At 46.6% G+C, this 17,326-nt stretch overlaps 1 protein-coding gene across 3 annotated transcripts in view; it reads right to left on the bottom strand.

Moving 5' to 3' along the window:
• Positions 1 to 17,326, bottom strand: part of polq (polymerase (DNA directed), theta) — a 144,080-nt gene that overhangs the window by 118,005 nt on the left and 8,749 nt on the right. For all 3 annotated transcript variants that reach the window (XR_011948657.1, XM_072513705.1, XM_072513706.1), the window contains exons 6-9: positions 14,874 to 15,030; positions 12,947 to 13,055; positions 11,180 to 11,405; positions 645 to 804 (exon numbers count right to left, since the gene is read on the bottom strand). Coding sequence is in view for 2 of the 3 variants with exons in the window: in XM_072513705.1 (XP_072369806.1) it covers positions 645 to 804; positions 11,180 to 11,405; positions 12,947 to 13,055; positions 14,874 to 15,030 (652 nt within the window). In the remaining variant the exon portion in view is untranslated. The remainder of the gene's footprint in view (positions 1 to 644; positions 805 to 11,179; positions 11,406 to 12,946; positions 13,056 to 14,873; positions 15,031 to 17,326) is intronic.

The raw sequence follows: 17,326 nt of genomic DNA, 5'->3' as shown, positions 1-17,326 counted from the left end.
CATTGGATCTCTTAACACCCCTTACTTCAAAGATAACTCAGAAAATATTGCAACAGTAAATAACTCCTTAAAATTTTCCTTCAAACTTCCAAGAGACTTAACACCTTTAAACAGTATCACATCAGGTTAAAGGATATATATATATATTTTCTGTAGAATGGCAGAGACTGTCGCAAACTGGCTTTCTACTTTTAAACTGCTCTCAGCAAAACCAGCCAGGCACTTTTTAGCTGCTCTCAGCAAAACCAAACTGCAAATCTTGCAGCTCTCTGGAAACACACCGACACTGCTTTTTAAAACTGAAACTAAAAACCTGCAAAAATCAAACTGCAAAATGGCTGAACTGAGCTGAGCTCCACCCATTCTATGACACCACTGTTTTCTTAAAGGTACATTGCTTAAACATCCATGTCTTAAAGGCACTCTCGCACCATGACACCCGTGTCTGCGTGGGTTTCCTCCAGGTGTTCCGATTTCCTCCCACAGTCCAAAGATGTGAAGGTTAGGTGGATTGGTCATGATCAATGTGTAAGGTTATGGGGATAGGGCAGGATCTTAGTAGTTTTGGAGGGTTAGTGGAGATGCGATGGGCCTCCTTCTGCACTGCAGAAAATTTATGAACTTGGATCTCACTCACAGCTTACCTTCACTGCCAACAGCAGTTCTGTGGTGGAGGTGGTAGAACTCTCTGGCTATCGTTTCAGACAGCTTTTCACACCAATTCTTGGAAGGACAGAAGAGTAGAACAGAATGGCCATCCCGCACAGTCTCATAGCAAAGGCTGACAATATTATCCTCATCACCCTACAATCAATCACATACATATTCAAATCAGATAACAACATATACAAAATATCAAATATATTTTTGATTTATAATTACAGCTCTGATTTCTGAAACGGGTGCAATATTTTCAGTTCTGGCAGTAGCATAGTGGTAATGTAACTGGACAAGTAGTCCAGAAGCCAGGCTAAGCTCTGGAGACATGGGTTCAAATCACACCACGGCAGCTGGTGGAATTTAAATTCAATTACTACATCTGGAATTAAAGACTAGTCTAATGGTGACCATGAAACTACTGCTGATTGTCGTTAAAAACCCATCTAGTTCACTAATGTCCTTTAAGGAAGAAAATGTGTCATCCTTACCTGGTCTGGCCTACTCAGGACTCCAGACCCACAGCAACGTGGTTCATTCTTAAAAGTCCTCTTAAATGGCCCAGCAAGCCACTTAGTTGGATCAAACTACTACAAACAGGAATGAAATGGGACGAACCACCTGGCATCAACCTGGGCACCAGAAATGACAGCAACACCTCGTATAAAAGAGAGAATTAAACCACTGTTCCTTGACGTTCAATGGCATTTGTCTTTGTTTTGTTGTAACATACTGGACTGGAGGGGTTAGTTCTGACAGTTTGTGCTCTTCTTCAGACTTGACAAGGTGTTGGGGGGCGGGGGGGGGGGGGGGGGGGGGTTACCCAGATTCTTCTTAATTTAGATGCCCTTGTGGGCTAGTGGTGATCGTGTTGCAAGGTGGGCCTTGGTGGCACGGACAAGCAGACATAGATCTTTGTTAGCTTTTGGATGGTCAACCCTTACTTCTTTTGATGGTCTGGGTGGTTGAGGGGAGTGCCGTAATTCCAGGGTGCGAGCCTGCCCTCTCTCCCAGGGTGCCCCCTAGTTTTGGGGCCACTTTGATTGTCCCCCCATCCTGGTGTGGGTTTCCTGTCTTTTCGACTGGGACCAGGCTAGATTCATCTCGAGTCTTGACCCAATGGTTGCCTGTTGCCCTTTTGTTTGGGTGGGGGGGGGGTTATTGGTACTGGTGATTTGATTATCTGTTTCGTCCTTGGACCTGGGGCTGGGAGCTGGGGATGTGGGGGCTTGCTTTCTCCCTCTTGGTTCTTGGTGTCTTTTTAGTTTCTCCATGGGACCCTGGGTTGGTAACATAGGTCTGGTTGTGCCCAGTCCTCACTGTGTCATTTTCCATCTTGAAGGTGGAGGGTGGCTCCTCATTCCAGTCTGGGTCTGGAGAAGTGTGCAACTTGCGCTACAAGACTTAGCCAAATTCCCCTTAGTACCAGGTTCTCGGGGTATTGTTTTCTTCTGTCTTTCTGTTTTTAAGTTGGGGTGTGATGTAGGTCTAAATTATTGCTTGTATTTAGTTTGTGTGCAAACAGGTCATTTATCCATGGATCTCACAGATTTATCTGATCTTTCTGTTCCTAGCGCTGTAATGACTGTTGTTTGGGGCTGTACGTGTTGTACATTGACCCCAGTAGCTGTTCTTTTGCGCAAATTGAAAAATTCCAATAAACAGACGTTTTAAAAAACGCTTTTAACATTTTCCCGTGACAAATGTTAAGCTAACTGGTTTGTAGTTTCTTGCTTGCTGACTCCCTCCCTTTTTGAATAAAGGAATTACATTGCTATTTTCCAATCTATTGGAACCTTCTCTGAATCAAAGGAATTTTGGAAAATTAAACCAAAGAATCAACTACCTCATCAGTCACTTCTTTTAAGACCCTAAGGTGAAGTTCTATGGCCAAAAGAGCTGAATTCATGAGGTGAAGGAGGAGTGACTACCCTTGTCACTAAGGCTACATTTTAAAATATATATATATATTTATTAGAGTTTTTTTAAGAAAACAATTTTTCCCCTTACAAACAATAACCAACCCCCCCCGCAACAAAATAACACAAAATCGCCCTAAGCAAGATATATACATGGTAAGATGATATATTTACATAGCTTTATACACTGGCTCTCGCCTATTCGTGCCAGTTTCCCCCACCCTCCATGTTATCCCCCGCTCATCCGTCCCCTCAAGCAATCTCTCGTTCCCCCCTCCCCCACCCCCCCCCCACCCCCCCCAGGGTTGCTGCTGCTGACCGACCTTCCTCAAACGCTCCGCGAGATAGTCTAGGAACGGTTGCAAGCCGCCTGTAGAACCCCCTGCGCAGACCCCCTTAAGGCAAACTTAATCCTCTCCAACTTTATGAACCCAGCCATGTCGTTTGTCCAGGCCTCCACGCTAGGGGGCTTCGCCTCCTTCCACATTAGCAAGATCCTTCGCCGGGCTACCAGGGACGCAAAGGCCAGAATGCCGGCCTCTTTCACCTCCTGTACTCCCGGCTCGTCCACTACTCCAAATATTGCTAGCCCCCAGCTTGGCTTGACCCGGACTTTCACCACCTGAGGTATTGCTCCCGCCACTCCTCTCCAGAACCCCTCCAGTGCCGGACATGTCCAGAACATGTGGACATGGTTCGCCGGGCACCCTGAACATCTTCCGCATCTGTCCTCTACCCCAAAGAACCTACTCAACCTCGCCCCCTTCAGGTGCGCTCTGTGAACCACCTTAAATTGTATCAGGCTGAGCCTGGCACATGAGGAGGAGGAATTAACCCTACCTAGGGCATCAGCCCACAGACCTTCCTCGATCTCCTCCCCCAGCTCCTCCTCCCATTTACCCTTCAACTCTTCTGCTAGCGCTTCCCCCTCTTCTTTCATCTCTTGGTGTATTGCTGAAACCTTGCCCTCCCCGACCCATACACCCGAGATCACCCTATCTTGAATTTCCTGTGTCGGGCGCAGCGGGAATTCCCTGACCTGTCGCCTCACAAAAGCCCTCACCTGCATATATCTGAATGCATTTCCCGGGGGTAGCTCAAACTTCTCCTCCAGTGCCCCTAGGCTCGCAAATGTCCCGTCGATGAACAGGTCCCCCATTCTTCTAATCCCCGCCCGGTGCCAGCCCTGGAACCCCCCGTCCATCTTCCCCGGGACAAACCGGTGGTTACCCCTGATCGGGGACCACACCGAGGCTCCCACTGCACCCCTATGCCGTCTCCACTGGCCCCAGATCCTTAACGTTGCCGCCACCACCGGGCTCGTGGTGTACTTTGATGGCGAGAGCGGCAGCGGTGCCGTCACCAGCGCCCCCAAGCTCGTTCCTTTGCAGGACGCCATCTCCATCCTCTGCCATGCCGCCCCTCCCCCTCCATAACCCACTTACGGATCATCGCCACATTTGCTGCCCAGTAGTAGCTCCCTAGGTTTGGCAGCGCCAGCCCTCCTCGGTCCCTACTGCATTCCAGGAATCCTCTCCTTACCCTCGGGGTTTGGTTCGCCCACACAAACCCCATAATACTCCTACCTACTCTCTTGAAAAAGCCCTTGGTGATCACGATGGGGAGGCACTGGAACACAAACAAAAACCTTGGAAGGACCACCATTTTTACCGACTGCACTCTACCCGCCAACGAGAGCGGCAACATGTCCCATCTTTTGAAGTCCACCTCCATTTGGTCCACCAACCTCATCAGATTCAATTTGTGTAGGGCCCCCCAGCTCCTGGCTATCTGGATCCCTAGATACCGAAAACTCCCCTCCGCCCTCCTCAGCGGTAGGTCCCCGATCCCTCTTTCTTGGTCCCCTGCCTGTAGTACAAAAAGCTCGCTCTTCCCTACATTGAGCTTATAGCCCGAAAACTCCCCAAACTCCCTCAAAGTCTGCATGACCTCCACCATCCCCTCCATTGGGTCCGCCACGTACAGCAGCAGGTCGTCCGCGTATCGTGACACCCGATGCTCTTCTCCCCCGCGGACCACCCCCCTCCATTTATTAGACTCCCTCAGTGATATGGCCAAGGGTTCGATCGCCAATGCAAACAACAGGGGGGACAGAGGGCACCCCTGCCTCGTTCCTCGGTACAGCCGAAAGTACTCCGACCTCCGCCGGTTCGTCACCACACTTGCCACCGGGGCGCTGTAAAGGAGCTTAACCCAGCTAATAAACCGTCCCCTGAACCCAAACCTACGCAACACCTCCCAGAGGTACTGCCACTCTACTCGGTCAAAGGCCTTTTCCGCGTCCATGGCTGCCACTATCTCCGCCTCTCCCTCCTCCGATGGCATCATTATCACGTTTAAGAGCCGTCGCACATTCGTATTTAATTGCCTGCCCTTTACAAATCCCGTCTGGTCCTCATATATCACCCCCGGGACACAGTCCTCAATCCTCGTGGCCAGCACTTTTGCCAACAGCTTAGCGTCCACATCAAGGAGCAAAATCGGCCTGTACAACCCACATTGCAGTGGGTCCTTGTCTCGCTTCAGAATCAAGGAAATTGTCGCCTTCGACATTGTCAGGGGCAGGGTCCCCTCCCCTCTTGCCTCGTTAAAGGTCCTCACTAGTAGCGGGGCCAACAGGTCCGCATACTTTCTATCGAACTCCACCGGGAACCCGTCCGGCCCCGGGGCATTCCCCGCCTGCATGCTCCCCAAACCCTTACTCAGCTCCTCCAACCCGATTGGTGCCCCCAAACCAGCCACCTCTTGCTCCTCCACCCTCGGGAACCCCAGTTGGTCCAGGAATCTTCTCATCCCCTCTTCCCCCCCCTGGGGGCTGGGACCTGTCAGCTCTTCATAGAAGGCCTTGAATACCGTGTTTATTTCCGTTGCACTCTGGGCCATGGCTCCCCCACCATCTTTGACTCCCCTATTTCCCTCGCTGCCGCCCTCTTACAAAGCTGGTGTGCCAGCATCCGACTGGCCATTTCCCCGTACTCATAGGTTGCCCCCTGCGCCTTCCTCCACTGTGCCTCCGCCTTCCCCGTGGTCAACAGGTCAAACTCCGTCTGGAGCCGTCGCCTTTCCCCAAGTAATCTTTCCTCCGGGGCCTCTGCGTATCTCCTGTCCACCTGCAAAATCTCCCCCACTAACCTCTCCCTTTCCCTGCCCTCTGTCTTCTCCCTATGAGCCCTGATGGAGATTAGCTCTCCCCTGATCACCGCCTCCCACATCACGCCCACTCGCACCTCCCCGTTGTCATTGGCCTCCAGGTACCTTTCAATACACCCCCTTACCTTCCCACACACCACCTCATCTGCCAGCAGTCCCACATCCAACCGCCAAAGCGGGCGTTGGTCCCTCTCCTCTCCCAGCCCCACTTCCACCCAGTGCGGGGTATGGTCCGAAACGGCTATGGCTGAATACTCCGTCCCCTCCACCCTCTGGATGAGCGCCCTGCCCAGCACAAAGAAGTCTATCCGGGAGTATGCCTTGTGCACGTGGGAGAAAAAAGAAAATTCCCTGGCCTGCGGTCTTGCAAATCTCCATGGGTCCACTCCCCCCATCTGGTCCATAAACCCCCTGAGCACCCTGGCCGCCGCCAGCCTCTTTCCCGTCCTTGATCTGGAGCGGTCTAGTGCTGGATCCAGGATTGTATTAAAGTCCCCTCCCATTATCAGTCCTCCTACCTCCAGGTCCGGGATGCGCCCCAACATGCGCTTCATGAATCCAGCATCATCCCAGTTCAGGGCGTATACATTTACCAACACCACCCACGCCCCTTGCAACCTACCACTCACCATCACGTATCTCCCTCCATTGTCCGCTACGATAGTCTTGGCCTCAAATGGCACATGCTTTCCCACCAGAATTGCTACCCCTCTATTTTTCGCATCCAGTCCTGGAGGCACCCCCCCCCGGCCCCCCGCCCGACTAGCCATCTCCTTTTCTGGGCCAGTCCCGTGTCCGCGTCTCCCTCACCCTCCAGGCCCCCAACCGGGGCTCCGTCCCGGCCACCTCTTCTGTGTCCCATTCCCTTTCGGCCAGTGCAGCAGCAACCGTGTTTTCCACCCCCCCCCCCCCCCCCCCACTTGATCCCGGTCTAGCTTTTCTGCTCCCCCACATCACTCCCGTAAGTCAGCTGACGCCTGCTGACCCCGGCTTCCCCCGCCATCCCTTTGACCGCCCCCCCCCCCCGGTGTGGGAATCTCCCCATCAGTAGACGTTCCTACGTTCCCCCTCCCACCTTTCTTCCCGCGCGCGGGAGAAAAACCCCGCGCTTTCCAGAGCCTGCCCCGCCCCCCCGACGCAGCTTCTGTTGCGGCCTTGTCTCTCGTCCCCAGCCCATATAACATCCCCTGCGCGTGCTTGCCCCCCTATATACAACCGCCATCGTACGTCAACCCTCAAATACCCCCACCCTCACAAACCCTCAATTAGAGTCCAACTTTTCAGTTAGTATAAAGGCCCACGCCTCTTCGGGCGTTTTGAAGTAGTGGTGTTGGCCGTTATATGTGACCCACAGTCGCGCTGGCTGCAACATTCCAAATTTCATTCCTTTCCGATGCCGCACCGCTTTGGCCCGGTTGAAACCCGCTCTCCGCTTAGCGACCTCCGTGCTCCAGTCCGGGTATATTCTAATCTCAGCATTGTCCCACTTGCTGCTCCGCTCCTTCTTGGCCCATTTCAGGACCCTCTCTCTGTCTGTGAACCGGTGAAATCTCACCACCATCGCCCTTGGCGGCTTGTTTGCCTTGGGCTTCCTCGCCAGCACCCGGTGCGCCCCTTCCAGCTCCAGCAACCCCGGGGGGGCCTCCGTGCCCATCAGCGCCCCGATCATTGTGCCCGCATATGCCGCGGCGTCAGCCCCCTCCACTCCTTCTGGGAGACCCAGGATCCTCCGATTATTTCTCCTCGACCTGTTCTCCAGGTCTTCGAGTCGTCACGCCCACGTCTTGTGTAGCGCCTCGTGCCGCTCCACTCTCACCGCCAGGCCCAAGAGCTCGTCCTCATTCTCACTCACTTTGTCCTGGATCTCCACCTCGTGGGCTTTCTGGGTTGCCCCAAGTCCTTCAATTATTGCCAGCATCGGCGCCACCATCTCCTTGCGCAGCATAGCCGCAACCGGAAGCCTCACTAAGGCTACATTTGATCAATTGTGGCAACAGGGAGCCCCAGCTAACTGAAGCTAATGGGAATCCGGGGGGAAACCCTCCATTGGTTGGAGTCATATTTTGCATGAAGAAAGATGGTAGTGGTTGTTAGTGGTCAATCATCTCAATCCCAGCATATTACTGCATTAGTTCCTCAGGGTAGTGCCTAGGCCCAACCATCTTCGGCTACTTCATCAATGACCTTCCCTCCATCATAAAGTCAGAAGTGTGGATGTTCACTGGTGACTGCACAATTTTCAGCACCATTCGCAATGCAGCAAGACCTGGACAATATTCAAGCTTGGGTTGACAAGTGACAAGTAACATTCCCGCCGCACAAGTGCCAGGCAATAACCATCTTCAACAAGAGAGATTTGAATCATCTCCCCTTGACAGTCAATGGCATTACCATCTCAGAATTCCCAAATAGCCAGCAAGTCACACATCTAGTGAATGAATAAATTAAATTTGGTGACAATGATTCAAACAGGTTTTAGACAGGCCACTCTGTTAAAAAGTACACTTAGATCATTGCTCCAATACATACACATTCATTGAGCTTTCCAGTGGAAGGCTGAGGCATCTAACAATATGCTTGGAGGGCTTAACCACAAAGATAATATAAAATTAATGTCTTGTAGCCAAAGATTTAGATAAATAAGGGTTTTGTCTTTCAAAGTATTTCATCAACTCTTCAAACATTTTCCAACCATTCACAAATAGGTCAAAAATGCAATGCAACATTATTTCAGTTTTATTGGTCGATCATTCAGAGAACCAAAGTGTAAAATCCACTTTTAACTGTCATTTGAACTTAGATTTTCAAGATTGCAACGGGACAGCAAATTACAAACTTCACTGAATCAGGGAATGTTCGCCTCAATTGTGCCTCGCATCATAGTAAGAGGCTGAAGTCCAGAACATTCCAGCCTCCTCACAAAAGAAGTAGGGGAAAAAAAGCATTTAGAAAATAAATGTATTTTATTTTATTCACCTTTTTTATTGCCCCATTCATGGATTTACACCTTCTTTTGCTAACATAGGCCATAAATATTCCATTTTGAAGCCATTCTGTGACCAGCTGATCGGCCATTGAGCTCCAATGTAAAACTGTCAACTCTAATTGAAACGATTCCTTTCATTTTCCCTCAGATACTATCTAAAACATTTTCTTCCATGTAATTAATTTTATGCTGATAAAGAACATTAGCACTGTGAAACAGCATTTCAATCATCAGTTGCTCCCAGCGTGAGTTGGTTGGAGTCCTCAGATTCAAGGTACCAATGGGTCAACATGACCATCAAATTTCTACTTGTCCAAAGAAAGTTTTGTATTTTTCAGAAAATTTACCAGGTTCTGTTAATGTATAGTAACAAATTTTTATAACAACAATAGCTTTCCAAAGTTGGGTTTGAATGCACCCAGATTTCATGTCTGTACTTGCAGGACACTCCTGCAAGGCCTGGAATGTTAGGGCCTTTGGCAAACTGGTATTTTCTGCACAGTATAGAACTCTGATCAGCCAAACAGCATTGGTTCTCTCTCTCTGGAAAGGCAATTTCTAAACAGTCCCTGTAAATGCCAGTGCCACTTGATTCAGGCTTCCATGTTGATAATCATAAATTTGTAGGATGGTGTCTTATGTACCCCTAATCTATGCAAGTATTTAGAAATGGTCAGGAAATTACCCTTAGCATGACATAAACTAAAAGGATGACCTCGAGCAGGCTGCAGAGGTGACCAGTCCGATATCTTGGGATACTTGCTCTACATCCATTGGTCAGAAGGGTTTGAATAGGTGATTGACACTGGGTAAGCTTCCAGCCTCCAGATAAAGGATATTTTAACAAGTACTCAAGGACATTGGGTAGTGTTCATCAGGCAGCAGCCTTCTTGAGATGGAAGATGGACCAGAAGAGAAGATAGAGCGAAGAGTTGCCTAACACTTCAGCTAGACAGCAAAATGCTGTTAACACAAGCTACTGAGATTAACATACCCTGTACCAACCGTCCATCTGTCCTCTAGGATCAGTGAACCAGTCAACTGTCACAGGTCATATACTTCTTCTGTCCAATTAATTAGTGCGTCATATCTAAACTATTGATTCTTAACAATTTATTATAAAACTACTTATGAATAGTCAATTGCCTAGCTTAGTTATGTGTGACCCTGAATCCAAAAACCTTACAGGAGCTCCCAAGCAGGAACATTTGTAAACTATTGCTCTGGGGTTTTCTAATATTACTCCAATAGGGCATCGCGGAACAGCATTCCCACACCACCCATCTGAAAAATTCTGTCATTAGAGTAAAACATTTTAATTTGTTTTAAATTGGGCAAATATTGTCATCTGAAGCAATGTACAAAATGATATTTGATTTACAACTCTCAAACCAATTTCACATGGCAGTTTTACATCCAATACCCAGAGAGGGTAGTCATTCAAACAGCCTAGGCTTGGTTTTAACGCAGATCCCAAAGGAGAAAGGTCAGTGTCAGATCCAATCAGAATCCCAATTAACAAGCTGGGGTTTCCCAACCATTTGATATTTTAGCCATGTATCAAGGAAGTATTGACATAATTTTCCGAAGTTAATTACTGGATTTAATTTCATAATTCTAATAGAATTGCTAATGTGAGGAATGTAGGAAACATTTTAACATATTGTATTATGTAACTGTTGCAGTAATTGTTTTTTTAAATCCTGGTTTGATACGTATGCAGGTATGTGTCTGCTAAGCCTATAATTAAGATATCGTGAAAGTGAGATAATCATTCATTCCAACCATGCACTTGTTTGCCTATATGGGGGTCAATGGAATATTGCGTATTTTGGAAGGTTCCAAGGGGTGCTGACAATTGAGGGGTTGTATTTATCCTTAAATAAGATAGTCATGAGACAGATAGTGGGATAGAGATGATGTAATTAATGAGAGGAGCCAGGTCTGGAGCAAGCAGTTTAGCTGTAGGATCTTTTAGTCAGACAAGGACAGAAGGATTTGCAAGTTGTGCCTGAAAGGGTCTCTCTCTCCCCTTATCTGAAAGGAAATCTCTACACAATACAGCAGTATCCCTGTTTTTGCTAACTGTATTTACAAGTCTCTTGTAACCTGTAATGGCTTGCTTAATTGGTAGGAGATAAAGAAGGTATAAGTTAGTAGTTAATGTTTCCAGTAATTCAGAATTGTTTAATTGTTAATTGTAAAGCTATTGTCAATGTTGTTAATCCTGCGTTAATAATAAAGTTTGTTTTAATATAAAAGATCCTTATTCGTCTCCTGGAGCAAAGTATCCTTTCCTCATAGTTTTACAAATTGAAATATTGTTGGGGCTTCTTGTCCGGTTTCCTAATATAAAGTGAGGTCTGGTCTGGGACTGTAACAAAAGTCATAATCTGAATACAATACAAGACTCCACTTCTAGAACAATTTCACAAAAATTCCTTACCTTTACCTGGAGAGCAGGTTGAAATTCCCGTACCACTGTCATATTTGAATCATAAATCGTATTGCCAATCTTTACCAGTTCCATAAGAGGTACAGGCCTGAAGTCAGTACAATACAATTCTGCATCTAGCCAGGTTGCTACAATGCCCAGGTTTGGAAGAGTGGCACTCATCCCTACAATTTGTATCCCATCATTGAGCCGCTGTTCTCTCGCTGGAGTCTTATGCCTGGAATACCAAAATACATCCATCCATCAATTTCAGTCAAGATAGATTTCAAAAGTTGAGGGGCAGGATTCACCTAGCCCCGCACCGGGCTGGAGAATCCCCGCAACCGCACCACGCTGCCCTGACGCCGGCACGCGATTCTCCGCTGAGCAGGTCGCGAGCCGCTCTACGCGGCCGGGCCACCGATTGTCCGGCCCAGATGGCCTGAGCGGCCGTTTTAAAAAGGCAGAGTCCCGCCGGCGCCGTCCACACCTGGTCGCAGCCGGCGGGAACTCTGCGCGCAGGGTCGGGGGGGGCGGCCTGTGTGTGTGTGTGGGGGGGGGGGGGCTCTGACCCCGGGGGGGGGGGCCTCCGATGGGACCTGGCCCGCGTTCGGGGCCCACCAATCGGCAGGCCGGCCTCTCGCTCCCTGGGCCTATTTTCTTACGCGCCGGCCCCTAAACTCCCGCGCCATGGTGCGTTGGGGCTGGCACGTTGAGGGAGGCCACCGCGCATGCACGGGTTGGCGCGGCGCAAAGTTCGGACCAGGATGGTAGGCTGGAGCGGCGTGAACTGCTCCAGCGCCGTGCTTGCCCCCTGTAGGGGCCAGAATAGATACTCCCAGTGGACCATTCACGCAGTCATGAAACGCGACGGCGCTTCCGATGGTGTGGACACTCTGCCGCCAAATGGGAGAATCCCGCCCGATAGGTTTTTGCCATATTCCAACGTGAAACAAAATTTAACACATTTCAAAATCATAATTAACACTTTTCCTACTTCGTAAAAGAAAGATCACCAGGACAACTTTAAAGATCTTGTTGATTGACAACATTATTTGCTCTGCTGGGATCTCTTCAGCCTTAAAATGCTCGTTTAAACAACCGTATGTTCACAAAATACAAAGACCGATATTTTCATCCACTACAAAATAACGTTTGAAAATGAAATGAAAATTGCTTATTGTCACAAGTAGGCTTCAAATGAAGTTACTGTGAAAAGCCCCTAGTCGCCACATTCCGGCGCCTGTTCAGGGAGGCTGGTACAGGAATTGAACCGTGCTGCTGGCCTGCCTTGGTCTGCTTTCAAAGCCAGCGATTTAACCCAGTGTGCTAAATCAGCCCCTGGTTTAAATCCAGTGCTGCAAATTCGTAAGATTGACATAGACTTTGCGTAGCAGGGGTGTGGCAATCAAATACAAGAATGCAAGGGTATGTAAATTAAAAAGCAATAGGGTTGTAATTTCCTTTTAAGGTGTATACAATTTGACCTGATCTTTGCATTACATTACTATACAGAACAAGTCGAAAGGCTGTGGGATTAATTGGAGAGCTCTTTCGAAGAACCAGCACAGGTACAGTGGGCCAAATGGCTGCCTTCTGTGCTGTATGATTCTGTGCAGAGAGGTAGCCCTTCACTTTTGCACAATAATACACTTGAGATCAGGAATGAATCTCTGCCACAAGCAAATGCATCCTCAAAGTTCCACAGCAAGAAATGCAAGACATAAGTTTTTCGAATTTTCTGCTTGATGTTCTCGTTTCCCATTTAGAAAAATTTACCTCTTTGCATTCTTTTGAGTGACGAATAATATCTTTGTTAAGAGAAGTTCCAATAAATATCCTCGGTGCATGTCCCCCAACATATGTAACTCATCCACTACTACAATTCCTGTGGGAATAAAATAGAAAACTATAATATAATTATAAAGGGCTAGAACTAGATTTCCAACAAGCATCACATTCATTGAATTACTCTGAATGCAGTCATTGTTATTATGCATATAAACCGGCATACATTTTGCAAACAGAAAAGGTTCTTTAAAAAGCACAAGATAGCCAGTTATTTTTATGGTAATATTCGCTAAGAAAGCAAAGTTATCCATGCCGCTGGGAGCATGCACTAATGCCATCAAGTTTGGAGTGCCACAGTAACACAATTATTTACAATATATATTAATGACGGACGAGGGAAGTAAATGTACTATTGCCAAGTTTGGGGTTAACATAAAAATAGTTGGGAAGGCAAGTGGTGAGGGTGATACAAAGTGTCTACAGAGCGATGTAGACAAGTGAAGCGAGTACTGGGCAAAAAATTGGCAGATGGAATATAATGTCAGAAAATGTGCAGATGGAATATCATAGATCATAGAATTTACAGTGCAGAAGGAGGCCTTTCGGCCTATCGAGTCTGCACCGGCTCTTTGAAAGAGCACCCTACCCAAGCCCACACCTCCACTCTATCCCCACAACCCAGCAACCCCACCCAACACTAAGGGCAACTTTGATCCACCTAATCTGCACATCTTCGGACTTTGGAATATAATGTAGGAAAATGTGCAGATGGAATATAATGTAGGAAAATGTGAAGTTATGCACTTTGGTAGGAAGAATAAAGGAGCTGAATATTATCTAAATGGAGAAATACTGCAGAAAGCTGCAGCACGGAGGAATTGGGGGTCCTCATGCATAAATCACAGAAAAAAGCATGCACGTACAGCAGGCAATAGGGAAGGCAAATAGAATGTTGGCATTTATTTCAAAAGGAATTGAGTATAAAAATAGGGAAGTCTGAAACTATACAAGGCACTAGTTAGACCACCACACCTGGAATACTGTGAACGCCTCTTATCTAAGGAAATATATACTGGCATTGGAGGAAGTCCAGAGAAGGTTCACTAGGTTGATACCGGGCATGGAAGGATTTTCATGAGGAGAGTAGGTTGGGCCTGTACTCATGGGAGTTTAGAAGAATGAGGGGTGACCTTATTGAGGCATTTGGGTTCTCAGGAGGCTTGACAGGGTAGAAGCCGAGAGCTTATTTCTCCTTGTGGGACTAGGACCAGAGGACATAATTTCAGAGTAAGAGGTTGTCCATTTAAGATGGAGTTGAGGAATTTCTTCTCTCAGAGGCTAGAGCCTCTGTGGAATTCTTTACCACAGAGAGCTATAGAGGCTGGGTCGTTAAGTATATTCAAGGTTGAGATTTTTAAGTAAGGGAATCAAAGGTTATGGGGAAAAAGTGGGAAAGTGGAGCCAAGGATAATCACATCAGATCAGTCATGATCTAACAGAATGGCGGAGTGGACTCGATGGCCCGAATGGTTTTCTTTGGCTCGTATGTCTTACAGTCTTATTTATTTAAACAGCGCCTGGGATCTTCAATAACTTCCCAAATCGCTGGGACAGAGACTTCCATTTATTGTCTCATCCAAAAGTTCAGAAAATCCAGCAACTTGGAAATGCCTGGCACTGGTTGGAATTGGAGTTCCATTTTAGAATATACAAGACCAGTTTGGAGCAATGTCAGTCATTTCCCAAGTTTTAATGTTTTTTTTCTTCTGCTCTCAGAACTTCACTCACATGTTAGCTTGCACAAGGCGTCAATCCACAACTTTCTGACACAGAGACAAGACTGATACCAAGGAGGGAAAGCTGAAATTCAAGCCTCACTTAATGAAAATAAGACAAACAATAAAGATTCACTCACCGAGCTGGTCCATTTTCTCCTCCTCAATAATTCGGTTTATAAGTCCATTTGCTTTCTCAATCGTACACACAGCTATATCCAGTGATGAAAATCCTCCAGCAGGCGATGTACCTCCCATATATCCCTCCACTCTCACCATAGCCTCTTGGAATAAATTCTGAGACAGAGACCAAGGATATCCACAGTTCAACTTTTTACTTTTTACCCTTTCAGTTACAGCCAACTTGTTGTTTGTTATGAAATGCAAATAAACATGAATATAGAAAAATATTGAGTCATACAGCACTGTTGCACAAATGATAAAATGTAAATACAACTTCAGATCCAATTAGTTACTATTCAGAAGTGTAGGATTTTTGTTACGTGCAGCAGTTGTGAATACAACAGGTCTTTCTATTATATTTCATCCATTTATTTCAGAAGACCCTCCCCCTCCAAAACCAACATTCCCTCTAGGCTGCACACTTGCACAGTGACCACATAAGGTATCTCCTTTAAATTACTATACCTATATGGCACTGCAAAGAATTTAAAGGGGCCATGCACTTAACTGTGCACTGCAAAAACATTAATTTATATTGAACAGTTACAGCCAGAGCAGACTTTCATCCCATTAGCTTTGGCTGGATTCGAACACAGATTCCAGAAGCAAAAAAGGCCAGTCACTCATCCACCATTTTTATACATATGACTAAATCATGTGTGTAGAATGATCGGCAATCACAAATGTGACCATGGAAAAGAAAGATTTGCATTTATATAGTGCTTTTCACCACTGGGCATCTCAAAGCATTTTATAGCCAATTAAGTACTTTTGAAGCGTAGTCAATGTTGTAACGTCAGAAATACAAGTGCGACCTATCGCACTGCAATCTCGCCGAAATGTCAATGTTCATGAGCAGATAATCTGCTGGTTGTGCTTTTGATTAGGGGATAAATATTGGCCAGGACACCAGGGATAATTCCTCTACTCTTCTTCAAAACAATGCCATGGGATCTTTTACATCACCCAAACAGGCAGATGGGGCTTCAATTTAATGACTCATCCAAACAAGGCATCTCTTGACAATGCAGCACTCCCTCAGTGCTGGCATTACTTGAGTGACAATGAAGAAAATATTGTTCTTCCAGAACCAAAATGATTTAAATTCTCTTTCAATATTCCCCCTTTACACAAGCACTGCTGCTAATGGTTTGTTTGATGACTAAAATATCCAATTATTTTAAATAATGATGTTTCATTAATTAATTGCGCCAAGGTAAATCGACCCTGACATTACCCGCATTTGGCAGCATGGTGGCACAATGGTTAGCACTGCTGTCTTGCAGCGCCAGGGCGACTGTCTGTGTGGAGTTTGCACTCTCCCAATGTCTGCATGGGTTTCCACCGGGTGCTTTGGTTTCCTCCCACAGTCCAAAGACGTACGGGTTAGGTGGGGTTCTGGGGTTACGGGGATAGGGTGGGAGAGTGGACCTGGGTGGGCTGCTCTTTCAGAAGGTCGGTACATACTTGATGGGCTGAATGGCCTCCTTCTGCACTGTAGGAATTCTATTCCATTCAATGGTTTGCACTAAAAATCACTTTTTCTTACCCTCCTCTCGTAGAAGTAATGACTATTGGTCAACTTCACAGACATCGAAAGCTTTCCAATACCTTGAATTAGTGACTATTCGTCATGACCCTAGGCAGAGAGTGCAAGCAACCTGTTCAACTACAAGAGTACATCAGTTGGCAATCCTGTTCTCAGTCAACATCAAACTTATATTTGTCAGCCGGTGTCACTAGATAATGATCAGGCATCCAAACCTGGCTGATAATGCTCTCCACGCTCTACTCTAGGATACTGAGGCTAATTGTAATATTGCTATTGTCAATCTAACAAAAATCACCTGAATCAGGCCAACAGATATCACAGTAGCACAAAAAGATTTAGTCTTCAAGAACAGGATATTGAAGTGTATTTTTGGTAACAGTCACTAGGCAGTGATATTAGTCATAGGCCAAGCTCACCCTGCTCCCAATTACATCAAGCTGTATTGTAGGAGTCAAAATTTGCTCTCCCTACCCCGCAGTGGTCATATGTAGCATCCAGCAGCACAATCAAACATTTGCTTCACGTTTAGATGTAAAATAAAGCTTTATTTACTCAACCTCAGTCTCAATTTTTAAAAAGTAGTCCACACTGCACCCAAGTAAAATTTTCCATTTCTCTGCTGAGGTCCCTGCTGACTGAGATTACCAATTCGAAATACTCAAACTCATTTGGCGTGGGTCCTTTAGTCATTGTGATATTATTTGATTTCAAGCGAGGTATTGAACAAAGCTTATTTACACTACAACTAAATAGATTCAACTTGCTTGCCAAGATATAAAAGATAACAGATTGACTAAACCAATGATTCGAACTACAGAGTTCCTGATAACTTGATTGTTCTCTATCTCGCCTAACAAC

Source organism: Scyliorhinus torazame, chromosome 8 (genome assembly GCF_047496885.1).
Source record: "Scyliorhinus torazame isolate Kashiwa2021f chromosome 8, sScyTor2.1, whole genome shotgun sequence".
NCBI lineage: Eukaryota > Metazoa > Chordata > Chondrichthyes > Carcharhiniformes > Scyliorhinidae > Scyliorhinus > Scyliorhinus torazame.
Note: the sequence above shows the minus strand (reverse complement) of the source record. Positions and strands in the feature narration are given on the sequence as shown.